Consider the following 20,417-nt stretch of genomic DNA (forward strand, 5'->3'; position numbering starts at 1 on the left):
CCTAATTAGCTATTATAACCCCATTTTGAAATGGCATGAGGTGTTCTACAAAGACTATTTTATAAGGCACTGGTCAATTAAGGTTTGACCCCCTTTCAAAGCCTCTAAAGCCTTCAAGATTGAGTTCAATTTTTTTTAACCTTCTACCAAACTCGAACTTTTTTCAATATCTTCAAAATTAGACTTGATCTTGCAATGAAACTTTAATAACAGGATGATATAACCAAATGAACCTCCAAGGAAGAAATTAGAATATTCTAAGCTCAAACAAATAACTTACTTAAAATAATAAATTTTTAGAAATAATAATTATGCACAAAGATAACCCTTATTGAAAAACTGGACAATTTTTTTGGGTGATGCAAGGTTGCCTTCACACCTAGGATGCTCTTGCATCAATAATGTATGAACCTCACACATGTCATGCAACATACACATGCCTCTAGGGTTGATGAACAATAAACATAGCTCCAAGTGTGATGAACAATAAAACACGAATACCATTAGACAATAGGAATAAATCATGATGCCAATGAAAAACACACTATAAGGATGGGAGGAAATAACCACCATGGAACTATGCAATCGAGAATAATATCAAAGATTGGAGACTGATGAGAAGAAGCTTGAAAATGGAAGATAGAAGACTGTAAAAGTTTGAGGAAAGCAACAATGTATAGAATCATAGAGAAAATCATCACAAAGACAAAGATCTCTATCACAACTATCAATTTCAACACTCCATATGTCATTACATGACAAGCACAAGTATTTTAAAAAAAGAATGTCAACAACAATTCTCATCACAAAATTTCTTGATATAAAATTGTTACCATGGCATAACAATATTCACCATATATAGCTACTCCTAGAGGGTGAAATAGAAAAATAAATAGAAAACTATGTCATGGAGTCTTGCACGTGACTTCCACCATAGCTACTTCCAAAGGGGGATCTGTCATAGCCACTCCAAGAGGGTGAAGCAAGGGATTTCACCTCAAGCTTCTCTCATAGAGAAGAATGCATTAGCAAGGGATTGCACCTCGAACTTCTCACTCAAAGAAGAACGCACTAACAAGGGATTGCACCTCAAACTTCTCCCTCTCAGAGAAGAAATGATTAACAAGGAATTCCACCTCAACCTTCTCTCTCACAAAGAAGAACTCATTAACGGGGGCTTGCACCTCAAACTTCTCCCTCTCAGAGAAAAACTCATTGCAGCACACAAAGGATCATCTAAATTTGAGACTTCTCCTTGGTGGAGACTCCCTCTCAACATGGACAACACACAACTTTGATTGTCACAATAAATTAATGAACTTCATGACCAAGAAGGAGCTTTTGCAGTCACATTGCTAAACAAGCTTGTTGATCCTCTACATAAAACTTCTCCTGCTGCCACACGTAATCCCTCTAAATCTTATTTCTTCCTTTGAATGCAAATACAATCTAAATATGTTCTCTCTTTAATGATGTTATATTGCATCAACTGAATCCCCTGACTACAAACAGAGTCCTCATGTTTGATCGCTTCTACAGCCTACATGACTTTACATGAAATCTCTCAACATCTCATTGCTTCTCGATTCAAGCTCTTTATTGTCTAAATTTCCTCACAATCCAACAAAGATCTTTCGCCATCACAATACTATAGTGCAAGTAGAGAGTGAAATTTTTTGAACACTAGCACATCCTTCAAGGCGCTTTAGTTGCACATACTCTTATGAATCCCTCATTTCAAACATCATGACAATTCTTCTACAATACAAATGTTCTATTCTAGTTTGGATTGTTTCCTTAAACCCGCTTTGACAACATGTTAATGTTTTGAACGAGAATAATATGAAAGAAATATACAAAAAAAGCATATGAATAAATAACATGAATATTTATCCTGAAAAAACTCTCCTACTAGAGGGAAAAGCCTAACGACGCCTAGAAAAAATTCTCTATTTAGATATCAAAATCAATATAACAGTTCTTCCTAAATAACAAGCGGTGTCTAACATCACTAAATTGTACAAAAAAACATATTAGGATATCACAAAGATTAGGACAACAAAACTAACAAAGTAAAATTAAGAGAAAATAGAGAATAAAAAGCCACATTAAATGAAAATATTATTTTATTTTATTTTATTTCAAAAATTGTTTAATTTAAAAATTAAATATAATTGAGATTTACAATCTATTATACCATTCAAACTTAAGTTTATATAAATATAATTAAAAAATTTACAATATAGAATGATAAACTTATTCTAGATTGTAAAAAAAAATTAACTTATTCATATATATTCACTTAAATTATTCAATCTAGACGAAATGCTTATATATATATATATATATTCAATAAAAATAAAGAATATTAAATTTGAATTATATTAATTCGTAACAATCCTGACAATATTTATTTTTGTCAAACAACCCATCAAATGCATGGTAGAAATGTGATGGGATAGATACGAAACATGGGTATGTATATGGAAACAACATAAACATGGCATTATGTTTAAGTTTATGTTTCAGCCATTGCCTACAATTGGATCTATGACCTCATTCTCCTTTGTTTTGCACCTTGTTGTCCCTAGTTCAATCAACCCATCTTTCCTCTTCTTGTATACCTTTATGTTTTTTATTAAGGAAAACAGGTTTTGAAGGGTGCCTAAAACCCTTTACAAATCTAAATATTTTCAATGAAGTCCGAACAAAAAATACAACAGCCCAAGGGTGAAACAAGTCGCCAACCAAAACAAGGTGACCATGGTGGCCTCACAGATAACACAGTACACTTCTACCACCAAGACAGGTTTTGAACGAGTGCTTGAAACCCCATGGTTACAGAAGAAATAGACAATTAGTCCTAAACCATGTCAAACTACAAAGCACAACAAGCCAAAAAGGCCAAGAGAACCAAACATAAAGGGACAACCTCAAAAAGAACAGACAAGCAGTAGGTAAAGAAAACCAAGCCTCAAGATGTACATTTTGGTCCCATATTTTGAGAACGTAAAGACATCAAATGATGGAATGCAGGGCTTGACTTTTTTTCCTTTTACTATTGTCTATCCATCCTCCACCTTCCCAACAACCTTTTGCCATGCAAGGTTAGCAACACCACAACCAACCTCCAACACCCTCGCAGGAGAAGAAACACCACCACCACACGATGACGAGACCACAGCAGTAGAAGGGACAACAACAATGTCCTAAGACAGAGCCACAAGAGGGGCAACAATCGGATCAACAGTTACAACATCCAAAGAATGAACAATTGTATTGGTCACTATCGTTGGGGCGTCATTTGAACCATCAGAGACAGCAACAAAATCCACCACCAAAGAATCCTAAGAGAAGCCAACCAACCCATCCCCATCAGAGGATACTTTCTAAATCGTGTAATGATCATCCAAAACCCCCTTCCACCAAGAAGGTGACTTCTTCAACCTAACCATTTCAGAGGAGCATTGTGTAACGACGTGGTCAATCTTATGACATTTCCTGCATCTGAAGGGAATACCCTCATAATCAAGAAGTTGAATCCAAGAGCCATTAGGAGAGGCCAACTTAATCATTTCAAGGAGCCCCTTGGAGACATCAATCTCCACAAGAATGCGAGCATACGTCGTCCGATACACATTGGAAGATGCAGAATCAACCAGCAAGAAGTCCACGAGGGCCTCCCCCACAACCTTCAGGACAAAATCCATCCATAAGTGAAGGAGAAAATTTGGCAACCTAACCCACAGAGGAATCCTATTGAAGGATTCAATCAACGGGTCAAAATCCTTATACCAATTTTTAGCCATCAGGGAGAACCTCTCCTCTTAAGACAAATCTCGACGAAAGATGGCATTTCTATCTTTAGTAGTAGCAAATTTCACAATAAAAAAACCCCTTGCCATAGGGTAAATCTGAACTAAATCCAAAATGATAGGCTCTCAATATTTGGATATCGAAGCATGTAGATCCGACAGAGTGCCAAAATCCAATATTTGTCTACCCTTATGTTTCTTCTATATTTTTTTCCCAAATCTGTCACATTTTCACTCATAATGATTGGCCTTTTATGTTTTTGCAGTTGCCCTTTTTGTTCTTGGAAGGGGCTTTCTCTAATGTTTGGCCCTAAATGCTCGATGATTGAGCAATGATCCCCGAGGGATCATTGAACTTCTAACCATTTACCTTCCAAATAAATTTGATTTCTTGCCTACAACATTTATACAAGATTATATGCATTTGATACTCTCATCCTATTTTATTATAGATGACTCATGTCACATCATCTAAGATAAGACCACTAAAATCCTCTGATATTCTAACTAAAGTGGCACAAAAGCTTCCAACCATCACGCATGTGTCAAGGTTTCAACGAAAAGTCTTCAAGAAAAACTATTTGTGCGACTATTTAAAGACTGTTGCATAGCAACAAAAAGCTCTTGCACAATGGAAAACCTTGAGCAGCAACTTGAAATTGGTAGGTAGTAACTAAGAGTTGTCATGCCACCACAAGAAAGCAATACGTAGCCATTAGAAAGCCTTAAGCAACAACTAGTAAATGATGCATAGCCACTAAATGCTTTTATACTTACCAATGTTCCATGGCCTTTCCAATATAGTGTAGTAGGTGGAAGAGGCCTTTTCCTAATAACAAGGCATGGTAATTTTTGAAAATAAGGATTTTTTTTGTAAAATAGGAATCTTCAATCATTCATGTATAAGCTATCATATACACTAGAACCCTGTATCATTTATTAGAGCCGATTTAAGAATTCGCATGAGTGAACACACAAGTTAAACTAAATTGCTTTGCATTCATTACCAATACACGTATATATTATATAAAAACTAAATATGAAGTGATATTATATTGCTTCCGTTGCTTTCTTTATCAGCACTAGGTCTAGAAAGCACACTCTTTTAGTAAATATTACAGACTACTACAATTCTTCAGGGTCAATTTAACTTAAAGGACCTCAACTTAACTTTCTTGGAAAAAGCAATATTCATTTAATGTAATAGTTGTAAATTGCAACCTCTTATCTGTTGTGATCTAGATAAATAGCAGACATAATTGTGCTTACTTGGATATGCTCAGCAGTCACTTGTACATTGCTAGCACTTTATGTTAGCTCCGTTGTTCAAGAACTTGGAAGTGGGGCACATTTAGGTCAATTTAAATCTCCCTCTAGTCTTATTGGTTCCTCAAAGGATACATTCTAACTTGTAACTCACTTAAAGATTAATCACTATGAATATGCCACGTGCTGAACAAAGAATTTTCATATTGATATGAGAGTAAATTTCTGGCAAAAACTGGCAATTAAGAATGGAACGCGGTAGCCAAAAAGTGTTCTATTTAACACATGACTAAGTTTAATATAATCATAAAAAGACAACGGCAGAGGCTATATATCCAGCAAATCAAAAGCCTAACTTGGGCCAGTCTTCTATGGACCCACTTGGCTGTCACTTGCAAAAATCACACATGGCTTCTGATCAAGTGGAAATATGGAAATGCAACCTCTTATTTAGTGTTAGTAAACAATTTTGTCCTTCCAAAATTAAATACAAAGAATGACTCCAAATGCCCAAATAGAAGAACAACTGCCACTAATGGTTGGAAATACTATCATGAGATTGATAGCTTTCCTCTGAATTGAGAGGCACAGCTCCCTCTTAGAAAGATATTCAAAGAATTTTAATAGCTGGTTATGCCTTTTACCAGAAGACACCAAGGCTTTCTAACATCCACTCATCAACATGAGATGAACGTGATTATAAGGTTAATAAGTTGATAATGAGAGAAAAACCAGCAAATAGCCATAGGACTATCTACCAAGTCTTTCACATTGCAGAGAAAATTGGGAGAGAGAAAGTTGTAAACATCTTTATACAAAAGTGTGAATACATAACCATAAGATTGCATATATCACATCTGACATAATAATAAAGAACTGCATCTAAAATAGAAATAAAAGGACTCCAAAATCTTTTCAGATCAGAAACACAAATGTATATGACTATAAAATCAAACACACTAATGTCCCTCTTTATTTCAGAGGCATGATAAAACAATAATAGTATTGTTCCATCCCCTTATTACAATTAATCTGCATAAAATGAAACTACTTTCTCTGCTACAAAATAGAAATCTCTTCTCCCTGTAGCAGCAGCTATAGAACTCCTCCACAGAAAAAGAAGAACCCTTCTCTTATTATTCTCTGTACTATTTATTTTCTCTTTCTGTCCATTCTTTTTCAGTTTGAATAATTGTTTCTTGAAACTGCTCCCAACCTTTCATATTCCACTGTCCATTATTGAGTAAGAGTGATGTATCAAAAAAATAAACATTATGATATTGCTTACATTCATCTAAACTCCTCTTATGGACACCTGTCACTACAAAAATGAATGGCATGTGCATGTTGGATAGGTAGCGTATGCTGGTTACAGATTGCAATTATAATCTTGTAACTGTCATTAATATATGCCGCACTCAAACAGTCATAACTTTTGATCCGTCAAGAATCTTACAAAACGGCTTGGAGGGAATTTAGATAATTAGGGTTTCTCAAACATATTCGAAATTCAGCTCAATCCAACGGTTGGATTAAAATCTGTGGGCCCCGCAACATGACTTTTTTTCTGATTGCAGAACATTTTGCATTTGCTGGTATGTTGACAGACCCGCATATAGTCCATCATAACTTTTGACTTTGACCAAATTTTGAAAATTGCTTCGGTGAAGATTTAGAAGACTTGATTTTCTACAACATATCAAAAATTGAGCAAAATCCAACGGTGGGATAAAAAGTTATGCTCCCCGGATTGTGACTGTTATTTTAATGCAGACAAAAATCTATAGTTACAGGCTATATTAAAACTGACAACAATATATACACCAATACCTGCACTTGAATCTCATGTTGGAATTTACTTTTAAGTTGCATAAGGGCTTGCCTATTATGTCTCCACCATAAATGCCCATATTCATTTACGAATTTATCAAGCGCCTGGAAAGCCAAAACATATTACTTATAATGAAATAAGGCCGGATTTTGAATTCATATCCTCCATTATCATCAATGCATCTTTCATGGCAGATAACAATGATTTCCTTTGACTTCCATCTCATCTCATTATCCACCATCCTCTTCTGGCCTCGGGTCTTAGACTTGGAACCTTGAAACGGGGTCTAAGCTTGATTTTGAATTTGAGCCACACATTCCAACTGCTGAATCTGGGTCATTGATCTGTGAATTGCATACTTGAAACTGTCCATGAGCTTTGAACTTAAGAACGGTGGATTATTTTCAAGCTTCACCATTTCAAATACAATTTTGAAGCTCCCAATTTTGATTGAATCATAATGATTCTCGAACTTCTGATTGCTAGGGCTGAAACTGAAACTTTGAACTGAGCACTGCATTTTGCACCGATTCCAACATAAACTCGAAGTTGAAGTTGAACTGACCTGAAACTTCAACTTCAACTTCAACCTCATCATATGTGAATAGGAATGTTGACAAATAGGAGAATGACTAGCCTGTTTTAAACATTTTGTGCTAATGACAGAACTTGAACTTGAACTTGAACTGGCTAGAAGATTCAACTTCGACTTCAACACTCGAAAGTATATTATGAACTCACTGAACTTGAAGTTGAACTGACCCGAAGGTTCAACTTCAACTTCAACTTGGGCACTCCCACGACTTGAATGTTTGACGATAAGGCTAAAGAAAAATATAAGTGTAACATTTAGCAAGCTGAAGAAGTTTGTGTTGGTGTTGATGAAAAGTTCCTATACTACTCCATAGGTCAAACTCAATCTCAAATGTTGATGAATGTATGCAAGTTGTATGGTTAACAAGGTTAACAATATCAAATAAAGGCTTAAGTTGTTGCATATCCACAAAACGGGTACAGCATTTAAACGTTAAACTAGATCAACTTGTAGTAAATGGAACAATCTCCAATCAGAGTTTAAAAATGACAACGGCATTTTTTGAGCTCCCTGTAAATGTTTCAGACTTTGGTTCTATTATTCCTTCCATATGTATTTTGAATCATAAATTCAAATTTTCATTCAAGCTAAAAAAAGAACAATGCACCTCCACAAAGTCCTCTCCAAAGTTTAGAACTTAAAATAACATGAAAATCAAGACATTAGAAAAATCAAAATTAGCACAACTTTGAGGTCTTGACATTTAAATCATGTAGATCTCAATAGTACACAAAACTTTATCAGCAAAGGCAATAAAAGACAAGAAAAATGGCATCAAAGACACCATCCTCGTACACAAAAACAAGTAACAAGGGGACACATCTTGAATTTTAATAGACACTATCTTTCACTATGTGATGGAAACTCTGGAAACTCCAAAAACCAACAAACATGATTGATCATGCAAATCACTTAAATTCTAGCAACATGATCCATCTAACCTAATGACAGTATGATAAAGAATGTGTGTGTGTCTGTTGGGGTTAGTGTAGATGCAAATGGTTAGGGCCCCAGAAGGAGAGGGTTAAAACATGTCTCACATGATGAGTTCACTAGTGTCCCAAGCCATTAAGTGAATTCAAACATCCTGGAGGTCCAATGTGTGAAATGTAGAATCCAATGTAGGTAAGTTCAGAAAAATATAAGCAATTGGAATTTCCATGAATGATCTTTCTCCCAGCAAGAGATACAAAACCAGCACCCTTGAAACACAACTTTGTCATAAGCATCTTAAATTTCTTACCATACAGCTTGTCAAATAAGCAAAGGCTCAAGAAATGCATGTCTGTTATATCAAGGAATCACTCCAAGATACTTCATGACTAACCAATTCAAGAAGATTCAACATGTCTACTGATAGTAGCTTCAAATTAAACTTCTTGCTATGCAACTTGTTAATTAATTGAAGGCTCAAGAAATGCATGTCTGCTATATTGAAGAAATAGTCCAAGATTATTTCAAGAAAGCTCATTGCAAGAAGACTCAAGATTATATATTGCATTGAATCATGGGGTCAGTATGAGCATCTTCAAGATGCAATGTGCCTCTAGCAATGCATAGCGCATGGAAAGGAGCATGGACATAACTTTGAAGACCTACACAAAAGAAAAGCAGTTAGTATATTTACTCATAGCCATAAACACACTGAGGAACAAATTTATGTTTCACAATTTCAATAGAACAAAAAGAAAACAGTGAAGGAAAATAATACATATGGAAAGCAATAATTGGCCTAGCTAAACAGTATTTGGCCCTTACTAAGTGTGATAAAATCAGGTAAAATGTTGGATTATGAATTATGGTGCATACTAGTCTATCGCAAGTAGCATTCACTTTATTCTCATGATGAATCAATATGTTATATGAAATTAGTGGTTTCCAGGCTCAGTAGGTCCTTATGCAGAAGAACAAAACTCCATAACCAACAGCTATTATTGTTGCTTAGCTTCCAAAAAGATAATATACATATAGAAACCAGATTTTGATCTAGCAAGACAGTTTTTAGTACAATTATTAATGCATTTAAAGCTTCTCAACTTGTTGAAAATGGGTATTTTTTAAATTTAAAATAGTCACTTTAGTCACTAGTGTTAGAGATAACCAAGTTCTTAGATGAATCTCATAGGCACCATAGAAGCATAAAGCGTCAAAAAAAATCATTTAATGGATCTTGTAGTCACACTGTTCTTTCATTCCTGCCTAGTTGTGTGTGGGTGGATGGTGTGTGTGCAACTAGGATGAAGCAATTAACTTTCACTTTGCAGATGGTTAGTTCCTCCATCTCTAGCTTATCAGTACACTTGTCACATACAGACTAGATATTAACTCTTGCATATAGTTTCCCTTATGCATATGCATATTCTGCCAAATACAAAATAAATGTAGATTATCATCTACCTACATGGTATTGTTAATGTTTGGTAGCTTTAGTTGGATAAACTATAGTGCAAATATGTGTGTGTGTGTGTGTGTGTGTGTGTGAGATATTTTATATATATATATATAAACTATATGAGATATTTATTTGTCATTATATTAATTAAATACTAATGAATAGACATGTCCATGCTGTTGGTTCCCAAAACTGCAGATTGAAAATCCAAGATCCTACCACTTCTTCGATAGGATTCCACAATCAATTCTGGCCAACGAATGAGAATCGCCTTGATTCCCCTGCACTTCAGGCTCCACTACACCTAGGCAGGTAGACCTTCTCCTCAAACTTGATCACTTTGTTCAGAGTTTTTCTAAAGCAAATTTAAGCTTTGGAATTCTCTAGCTGGCAAGGTCTTCGAACTCGATCAAAATGAAATTGAATGCTGAGTGTTTGAATTGAATTAATTGCATAAGTTCTTAACAATGGATTTTATGCTTGTAGGAAGTTATAGATTTTTTGACTTCAAAAATAAAAAGACCAGTGCATCTACTCATTCGGGCAATAAAGTCAACTTCAGTGAAAGTTTTCACATACAACTTTATAATGTTCTATGCACTTATACTGCCCACAATTAAATAAGCAAGATGCGACAGATCAAATATATATGCAATCTTAAACTAGTCCAAATTGAACTTTAACTCCTCTGGTAGGGAGACAAACTGGACATAGATTCGGAAATAATTAAATATCTCACAATATCTATGATTATCAAGTTTAAAATTATCTGACATAAAATGTTTACAGAATTTTAAAAAATAATTATAAAAGACGAATCAATTGCGATTTAAATCTCCATGCCTTTTAATAAAAATAAACAAAGGACTTTTTATTTTATTATTAAAATAGAATAATTGAATTCCTACTATAAAGCCATATTATTGCTCTTATTCCTCTGTACAAATATATATGAATCTCTCTTCTTTTTCAATGTCGAATATATTTATTTTTTACACATTGGTATCTACATATATATTTTTTTAAAGAGGTGCAAGAACCCATTCTAAACCATCATGACTTTTCAATAAGTTGAATGCTGAATAATAATTTCTAATTACTATAATTATTTTTTATTTTTTAATGATGCCAACGTGGGAAGTCCTTTTAATAATTGCGGAAGACATGTAATTTCTGTAGAAACCCAAGAAAACTTTGATAAAACTTGTAGAAACCCAAGACAACTCTGATAAAACTTGTAGAAACCCACGACAACTCTAATACACCTTGTCAAAGGTGGATGGACAAAATAAACTAAAATGGAAAAGTACTCAATGTGTTGCGGCACTAATATATTTCATTAACCATTGTGTCCATATCAATAACATTACAAGATGCCTCTATTTATAGAGATCTTTAATTGTTTCCAAAAACATCTAAATTAGCCGACATAGGACAAATAGACTTTTCTAAAAATATCTAAACAAAAATGACTTCTAAAACTTTACCTAACCCTATTCGTCATTCCAAGAATTTCTAGAATCCTCTATTATGCTTTTACATTTCATTTGAGGGGGAACTTACACATTCCAACAATTTCTCTATTCTTATCCCTGTCTTCATCCATACTGGATTCGTAGGTGCTTTACTCGAAAATTGCCTTAGACAATTATTAAAAAAATGGAAGATCCCCAAATCTAGAGCATTAACCACTTCACTGCATCAAAGTCCTCGTCTTCCTCTATCTTGAGAGAAATCGACACAACCATCACAACATCAATCTCCTAAATCTCACCATGGTATCTTTATTCCTCTTATTCATTTTACTTGGGCCTTTAATTTTTTCTTGTCATCCAATACTCATATCGATAGTTTGGAAATCCTCTTTTTATTATATGTTTATAGCTGCCTTAGTGTCATTATCGCATTCATATACTTCATAAAATTTTCAAACCTTATAGCTCCCAATGGTCAATGTCTCGTGCTTCCAATATTGCAACGCATCGGGTCTTGTTTCAATGTATGCTTGTAATCAGGACTTCTAATCACGCCAATGTCTCAATGCAAGTTTGTGCTGGATGATGGTCTTTCGTTCTTGATGCCATCGCTTTTAAACATGTGCTCTATGGCTTATCACATTATTGAAGATTCTCACTACCTCCACAAATCTCCAACGATGCATCTCTTATCTGCACTTTGGACTATCGAAAGAAATGGTAGTTGGGGCTCCATAGCTTCCATCATTAATCACTCATTATTTAATATACTTCTAAATTATGATGTCCAATGTTTGCCATACGAACTCAGAATCGTTTTTGGCATAGAGGAATAAAGACTAAAACAACCAAAATTATGTACTTACATTTCTGAAGAGTTATGATTACAAACTCTTTGTATACAAATAACTCTAGCATATATATTTGACATCAATGACACAAATCTGACATAGCTATTGTTGTTTCATAGAAAAAGCTTATGATTCCAAATCTTTCCAATAAAGATTATACGTATGAAAAAAGTTCAAATACTCTCATTGATGACCCACTTATGATTTCTCCTCTCAAGATTGTAAATTCTCTATTTCGTATTGCCATGTATTGACAATACTCCTTATCCTTGCTTGAAGCATAATAAATATTCACCAAGTATATATGCTTGAATATATATACGTTGATGTTTCTTAATCACTTTTCTTCCTAACCTCCCTTTCTTCTTCTCTCATAAGACTAATCCCGACTGATATCTGCCATCAAGACTATCACTATTCTTTGATAGTGCCTAGTGTTGTTGAAGGCTCTTCTTACATGATTGTGTCTCTACAGACTCCCATGAATTTTGTCTTCAATCTGAGTGGCACCAAGAACGTCTATCCCATCATTTCAACCCTTGTCTTGGGTATAGCATGTGATTATGTAGCTCTACTCGGCTTATCCTTTTCGTGCACAAGAATTGTTGTCGTTGATTGCCAACTCCTCCATGACCTTTATTGCCGTTATGCCTGTTCATTTTCCTCTCTCCACTTGTGTTGAGGTCACTTTTCGATCTCTCCTCTTCGATTCTTGGATGTAGAACAAGGTTGCATGGGTACTCGTACCCACACCCTGGTACTTGTACCCACGTACCCAAGTACCGGGTACACGTATCCCATGTACCGGGTACTCGGTGGAGAGCATCATAGTTAAGGACCTTGATTAAGATTCTGATTTTTATTTTTGGTTTTTTATTTTTGTATTAGCTTATTGTTTATCAAACTTAATTCAATACCAAATCAGTTTGAAACTTTGATACTCATTAACAATAAACTTTATCACTGTTCAAGTCATAAGTTTATCATTTGCAATATGTCATTGTCATATGATTTAAGATCTTCTTGTTCATGTTTAAAGTTTGCCTTCTTTGTTATGCATCTAAGCATTTATCATGTATTATTATTTCAAACATATAGCAAATCTGAAACTGAAAACAATACATTACATTTGCAAACTTTATCACTGTTCTTGATTTGAAAAACCATTGTCATAACTCATTATTTCAGATTTTTTATAAATATAAAAGTATAATTTTTAAATAAGTTTGACATACCCAAGTACCTCCGTCCCCTATTATGAGAAATACTTTAAACATTAAACATTCAGCAATAGCATATATATATATTATTATTTGACTTATGGCTCATATTTTCAAATTTCTTGTTTTGAATGCTCAATGTAATGACTCATGACATATATTTTGATTTTTATATTTTCTATAAAATATTAATTATATAGAAAAAATTAGGCATACACACGTACACCCGTCCCCTATTTTGAAAAATATACGTACCCGTACTCGTTCCCGTTCTCGTACCCCCGTACCCGTGCAACCTTGATGTAGAATAAATCATATATTGCATTCTTGTCTTTGTACGTATTTGGCAATGAAATATGGTTCAAGTTCGGTGCTTTCTTTGACCTAGATAATTGTCTCACATATAGAATTCCTGTGTCTCAATGAATAACCTTTTTGTGCATAGGAATTGTTGTCGTTGATTGCCAACTCCTCCATGACCTTTATTACCGTTATGCCTATTCATTTTCCTCTCTCCACCAATGTTGAGGTCACTTTTCGATCTCTCCTCTTCGATTCTTGGATTTAGAATAAATCATATATTGTGTTCTTGTCTTTGTATGTATTTGGTAGTGAAATATGGTTCAAGTTCGGTACTTTCTCTGACCTAGATAATTGTCTCACATATAGACTTCCTGTGTCTCAATGAATACTGAAACCACCCAATGTTCTACCAGCACCATGGAATGGTCTATATGCTTATCCTGAACATGGTAATCTTCATCCACATATTAACTCTCCCTCTTGCCTATAGGGTGCAAAAAGTGGACTTAAAAATTAGGCTCCATCACATACTCCATCTTATATTAGACAGATGGCTTCCATTTGGAAAGCATATACCAAAAATGACAATGCAACTACATTTACAATTATCTCTAGAAAATAGCATGGTATCAGAGCCAATTGCAAATGTATTGAAGGAATAAATAGCAAATCAAATATAGGATGTTTTAATATAATAAGTATTCATATATGGGCAAGGGAAACATACGGCTTACATAAACGAAATTATTTTATTTCACATGCACTCATTTCCTCTATGCTTATCCTTCTTCAGAGACTTTGTTTAAAGAAAACAGAGACCATGATGATAAAGATGAAAAAGACATCTACAGATGGGGTGAGCGACGTTGGAAATAGGGTTGATACAACAGTCAAATTTGTTTGTACACCAACTTTGTCACTGCTACCATGATGCTTCTTTGCACAAAATTTCCTTGGAGTTGATTATACTTTTGTCCATGACGTGAATATGAAAACTTTTAACTTCAAGATCGAGTGTTGGTTGCTTTAGTGCCAGCCGATAGAAGACAAATATTTTGAGTCAAACATGGTTGATAAATGGAACACAGAGTGATCACCACACAAAATTTAGTCGCATGGTCTGAGGAGGATAATTATTCTCTCAAAGACATCAACGTGTTCTATAGTTAAGGAAGATAAGAGACCGAATCCTAGTCATCATCCCGGTCTAAGAGCGGCTAAAAAAAACGTGAAGAGCACAAACACACTTGGACATAAAAATACTACCTTGCATCCATAGCAGTTGGTCGGTATCTAAGCAACAATAATGAGGAACGTACATTAGTAAATAAAAGGGCCAGTTGTCTCCTTTGAATGTGAAACTCAAATGAACTTCTATACTGACTACAAGGGCATTCAACTAACATTTGCATATCATGCGAATGATAAGGACATGGAGATTGATCTATACCTACCACTCGCACCTTAGCTACAGGTTAGGTGATTGGGCATAAGGAAGACTGAAGGTGGATTTACATAAAGACCAAAGGATACTGGCCAATAAAAGACCTAAGTCATTCAATCTTGGTACAAGTTGATCATATTTGTCATCCAAAATAGAATCTTGGCAAGCTGAACGTACTTACCATGTAAGTCGCTCATTGATAATTAGTGGATAACTATAAAAAGACGACAGGCATTAGGGGATGATGCAGGAGCATCCTCGGTTGCCTTGTTATCTTGTTCATTTTGTTCACTCTTCATTAACCGAGTTACCCAGTGTTCGCCAAGTGACTCTTCATTAACTGAGTTACCCAGTGTTCGCCAAGTGACTCTTCATTAACCGAGTTACCCAGTGTTCACCAAGCGACTCTTCATTAACTGAGTTACCCAGTGTTCGCCAAGCGACTCTTCATTAACCGAGTTACCCAGTGTTTGCCAAGCGACTCTTCATTAACCGAGTTACCCAGTGTTCGCCAAGCGACTCTTCATTAACCGAGTTACCCAGTGTTCGCCAAGCAACTCTTCATTAACCGAGTTATCCAGTGTTCGCCAAGTGACTCTTCATTAACCGAGTTACCCAGTGTACATTCGCCAAGTTATCTAGTGTATGCCAAGTGACTCTTCATTAACCGAGTTACCCAATGTAAGCCAAGCGACTCTTCATAGTGGTGGATTAGCTACACATTTTGGAATTGATAAGACATTGAGTTTGCTGAAAGAGAAGTATTATTGGCCACAAATGTATAAGGATGTTCAGAAATTTGTAAAGAGTTGTGGAGTTTGTCAAGTTGCAAAGGGAGTGAATCAAAATACTGGTTTGTATACACCTATTACTGTTCCTGAGAAACCTTCGACCGACATTAGTATGGATTTTGTTCTTGGATTGCCTAAAACAATGAAGGGGTATGATTCTATATTTGTTGTAGTGGACAGATTTTTTAAGATGGCTCATTTCATACCATGTAAGAAGACATTAGATGCTGAGCATGTTGCTGAACTTTTCTTTAAAGAGATTGCATGGATTACCAAGAAGTTTTATTTCAGACAGAGATAGTAAGTTTGTTGGTTATTTTTGGAAGACTTTGTGGAAGAAGATGCGTACTGAGCTGAAGTTCAATTCTACATTCCATCCACAAACAGATGGACAGACAAAGGTTGTGAATAGAAGCTTGGGAAATTTGCTGAGATGTTTAGTTGGGAATAAGCGAAGTAATTGGGAGATGGTATTGGCACAAGCTGAATTTGCATATAATAATTCTGTGAATAGGAGTACAGGGAAGTCACCTTTTGAGATTGTTACCGGAATGCATCCTAGAGGTATAACAGATTTGAGAGATGTTGCTGGTGAAGAAAAGAAAAACGTTGCAGGAGAAGAATTTGCTGATTTTATGAAGCCTTTGCATAAGGAAGTGAAGTTAAGGTTGGAACAAAGTAATCAGAAGTATAAGGAGAATGCTGATCAGTCTAGAAGACACCATGATTTTCAAGTTGGTGATGAGGTGATGGTTCTTCTAAAGAGAGGAAGATTCCGAGTTGGAACATACAGTAAGCTGAAGATGAAGAAATTTGGAGCTTGTAAGATCTTGAAGAAGTTTGACAGTGGTAATGCTTATGAAGTTATCTGATGACATGGATATATCTCCTATATTTAATATTGCTGATTTGTATAAGTATCATGAGTCAGATGATGAAGTTGTTCTATTAGAAGATTATCCTAAGAAGCAAATTGAAGAAGTTGAACAGATATTGGATCTGAGAGTTGGCAGGAGCACAAGAGGAAAAGATTACTATGAATATTTGGTAAAGTGGAAGAACAGGCCTAATGAAGATGCTTCATGGATTTCGCAATCTGAGTTGGATTCCACTCAGATTGTGACATCTCAATGATTCGGGAGAATCATTCCTTTCAACCTCGGTTGTCTAATGCAGGAGCATCCTGGGTTGCCTTGTTATCCTTCTCATTTTGTTCACTCTTCATTAACCGAGTTACCCAATGTTTGCCAAGTGACCCTTCATTAATCGAGTTACCCAGTGTTCACCAAGTGACTCTTCATTAACCGAGTTACCCGATGTTCGCCAAGCGACTCTTCATTAACCGAGTTACCCAATGTTCGCCAAGTGACTCTCCATTAACCTAGTTACCCAGTGTTCACCAAGTGACTCTTCATGAACCGAGTTACCCAGTGTTTGCCAAGTGACTCTTCATTAACCTAGTTACCCAGTGTTCACCAAGTGACTCTTCATTAACCGAGTTACCCAGTGTACGCCAAGTGATTCTTCATTCACCAAGTTATCTAGTGTATGCCAAGTGACTCTTCATTAACCGAGTTACCCAGTGTAAGCCAAGCGACTCTTCATTCGCCGAGTTACCCAGTGTTCGCCCAGCGTCAGCATTTGGATGTGATCTCTGTGAGCCGACTTGCGGGATTTATTTTGTTCGCGACATTTATGTTAAGATATTTTCTTGGGATGTGTCCAGACCGTTGTTGGGTCGGCTTTCCTCTTATGTAATGTTCTAGAATAATTTGTAAGCCATTTTGGCAAGTATATATAGAGTGTTTAAGCTTAGAGTTAGGTAAGCTTTTGGGAAGAAGATTAGAGAGCAAAACTGAAAGTGCGAATTTGCAGTTGGATCTTTGAATGTGAATATATTTGTAATTGGCCGTAACCCAGAAGACCTTACAGCTGAGCATGTATGAAGATATTTTGATGAATCAATAAAAGTAATTCACTCTTCTTCCTCCTTTGGTTGATGTTCTTTGTGTTCGTTTCCGTTGTGTTAACTCTTGCAGGGTGGTTTGGATAGCTGGGTGAGCCTTTGGCCCTAGTTATTCCCTTGTTGCCTGCGTCAGGGGAATGAAGCATTGACCCATTAAGAGTGATACTAAAGTATGGTTATTAGAAACATTCATTTGATAAATATATATATTTTCAAATATGAAAGTTATGTTAATAATAATTTATATCTTGTGAAATCAACCAAATTTATAAGTCTTATAATTATTGAGAATAATTATTAAAGGAAACTTTTTATTATTATAAGAGTTACTTGCCTTGATCTTTTCCTTTGAGTATGTTTTTGTAGATACTAGAAAGAGGAAGATTGAGATTCAGAGGGAGTTTGACATTTCATTAGATGCAACCTTGAAAGAGAGGGAGCAGATAGTGATCTTGGACGTATTGACTCAGAGGGAGTAGATCATGTTGAGAAGGATTCTCCAATGATCATTAAATTGTAAATAGTTTAGAGAACTGCAATTAATGAATATTGTTCATAACTACATGAGCCTATCCCCTGTGTACATCATGAGGAAGTGATGACTTCCAAATGATTATCACTTATATTTGCAGAAGTTATTGTAAGGTGACAATCTTACAATAACTTCATTCAAATCTCACATGAGTTGACATTCAAATATCAAAAGAGTTGATATTCTAGAAACGAGAAAGTCAAATGAGTTGGCATTCAATTAACTAGAAAGTCAAATGAGTTGACATTCCAAAAACCATTTTTAACATTGAGGTAATATGATATTCATACTGTGTATGAATCTTGTTTATCCTCCCTAGCTAAGAGGGAGTGTTAATGTTTGGTAGCTTTAGTTGGATAAACAATAGCGCAACTATATATATATATATATATATATATATATATATATATATATATATATATATATATGAGATATCTATTTGTCATTAATATTTAATTAAATACTAATGAATAGACATGTCTATCCATACTTCAACTTATATTATGCAGATGGCTGCCATTTGGAAAGCATATACCAAAAAAGACAATGCAACTACATTTGCAGTGATCTCTGGAAAATAATAGGTATATACACAATGAAATTAACATTTGTTTGTTGAACAAAAAATAGAATACTAAATGCATAATAGCTGAGATGTAAAGCAGATGTGTTGGATTATAGGTTGGCTGGACCTGTTGATAACATTGAGATTCAAACTTGGTGAACACTAGGCAAGTTGTGTTTTGACTTGGTGGAAGAAAGCTTCAGAATAATTTTCATGTTCTTTTAAAAAATTTGACTCAAAGGCTTGAGTGAGTCTTGGAATATTTATCTGCCAAGCACAAGGCCCTTCTACGTGACAAAATACTATTCCATTATTCTTGGATTCTATTTTCACAAGTTCCTGCAGATAAGTAGCACAGCTTTCAGCCAGGTTCTGATTACAACTCTTCTTGGCCTATAGTTTTTAGGTTGACTATAACGACATTTAGGCTCGAACATGAGAAGGCACACCTCCATGAAAGAAACAAAAGCATAGGGAGGCATCCAATGAAGTGGGTGGCAATAAGAAGGATAATTACGAACCAATCAAGTTACCATCATCAAAGTTGGGTACCATACCTATGGATACTTCCGCAATTGATGCTATACACATAGCTCCTTCAGCCGATGTTATGCCTATTAAAATGAAGCCGTTCTTGTAGACGGTGGCATTCCTTTGTCATCAGTTCCAGCCAGCTTGTCAACTAACATGCTTGGGTCATTGCAGCCTCCGAGCAGATACACATTTGGCTGAAGCTACAAGAGGCCTTAATCGATATACAGGACTGTCCCCTGCTCAACTCACCTCAGGACATAGAGCATTTGTGATGATTAACTCTACTGATAAGAGTGTTCAACCATGCCCCAAACAGGCAACTACACCTACTGTTGAGCAAATATAGGAAGGTGATCTTTCCCTTACACAGTAGCTACTTTTGGCGACTCGGGTACCACCCATCAATGTTCCTATGGACTCACTTATCAAGATGAGGATTCCAGCATTTCTAAGAGACTTACAATTCAAATATTTAAGCCTAATAAAGAGGATCCCCCAGGAACCATTCAATGCCATGTTCAGGACTTAAAGCCAATAGCCATCAACATGCAGGAGGTAGCCAACATTTTTAGATGACCAGATCATGTGTATTCCCCACTAATCTAGCAAGATGGTCATCATATTCTGAAGTTCAATTAGGAAGGGTGTGAGGAGTTCAACAGCATATTAATTTCTAAAGGATGACCAGAGATCAAGCATCCTGAGATGATGACACCATGGCAGCCTGTCGAGCGTACCTCTGCAGGGAGGGCCAGCAAGATAATTACTACTCTCTTAGGTATCGGACCACATTCTGAGAGATATTCTGTCGGCTGCAATGCCAATTAGTTTCCAATC

The 20,417-nt window shown here is 35.5% G+C and overlaps 1 protein-coding gene across 3 annotated transcripts in view; it reads right to left on the bottom strand.

Annotated features, from left to right (window-relative positions):
- Positions 1-20,417, bottom strand: part of LOC149564269 (uncharacterized) — a 69,459-nt gene that overhangs the window by 14,645 nt on the left and 34,397 nt on the right. Inside the window, exon 2 of one of the 3 annotated variants that reach the window (XM_089827313.1) lies at positions 8,638-9,102. The exons of the other annotated variants lie outside the window; for them this stretch is intronic. Coding sequence (XP_089683439.1) covers positions 8,996-9,102 — 107 coding nt within the window. The 3' untranslated portion in view covers positions 8,638-8,995. Of the gene's footprint in view, positions 1-8,637; positions 9,103-20,417 lie in introns of those variants that run through there. 3 annotated transcript variants of the gene reach the window in all.

This window comes from Cupressus sempervirens, chromosome 4, assembly GCF_028749045.1.
Source record: "Cupressus sempervirens isolate cs-2001-9-10 chromosome 4, ASM2874904v1, whole genome shotgun sequence".
NCBI classification, from domain to species: Eukaryota; Viridiplantae; Streptophyta; class Pinopsida; order Cupressales; family Cupressaceae; genus Cupressus; species Cupressus sempervirens.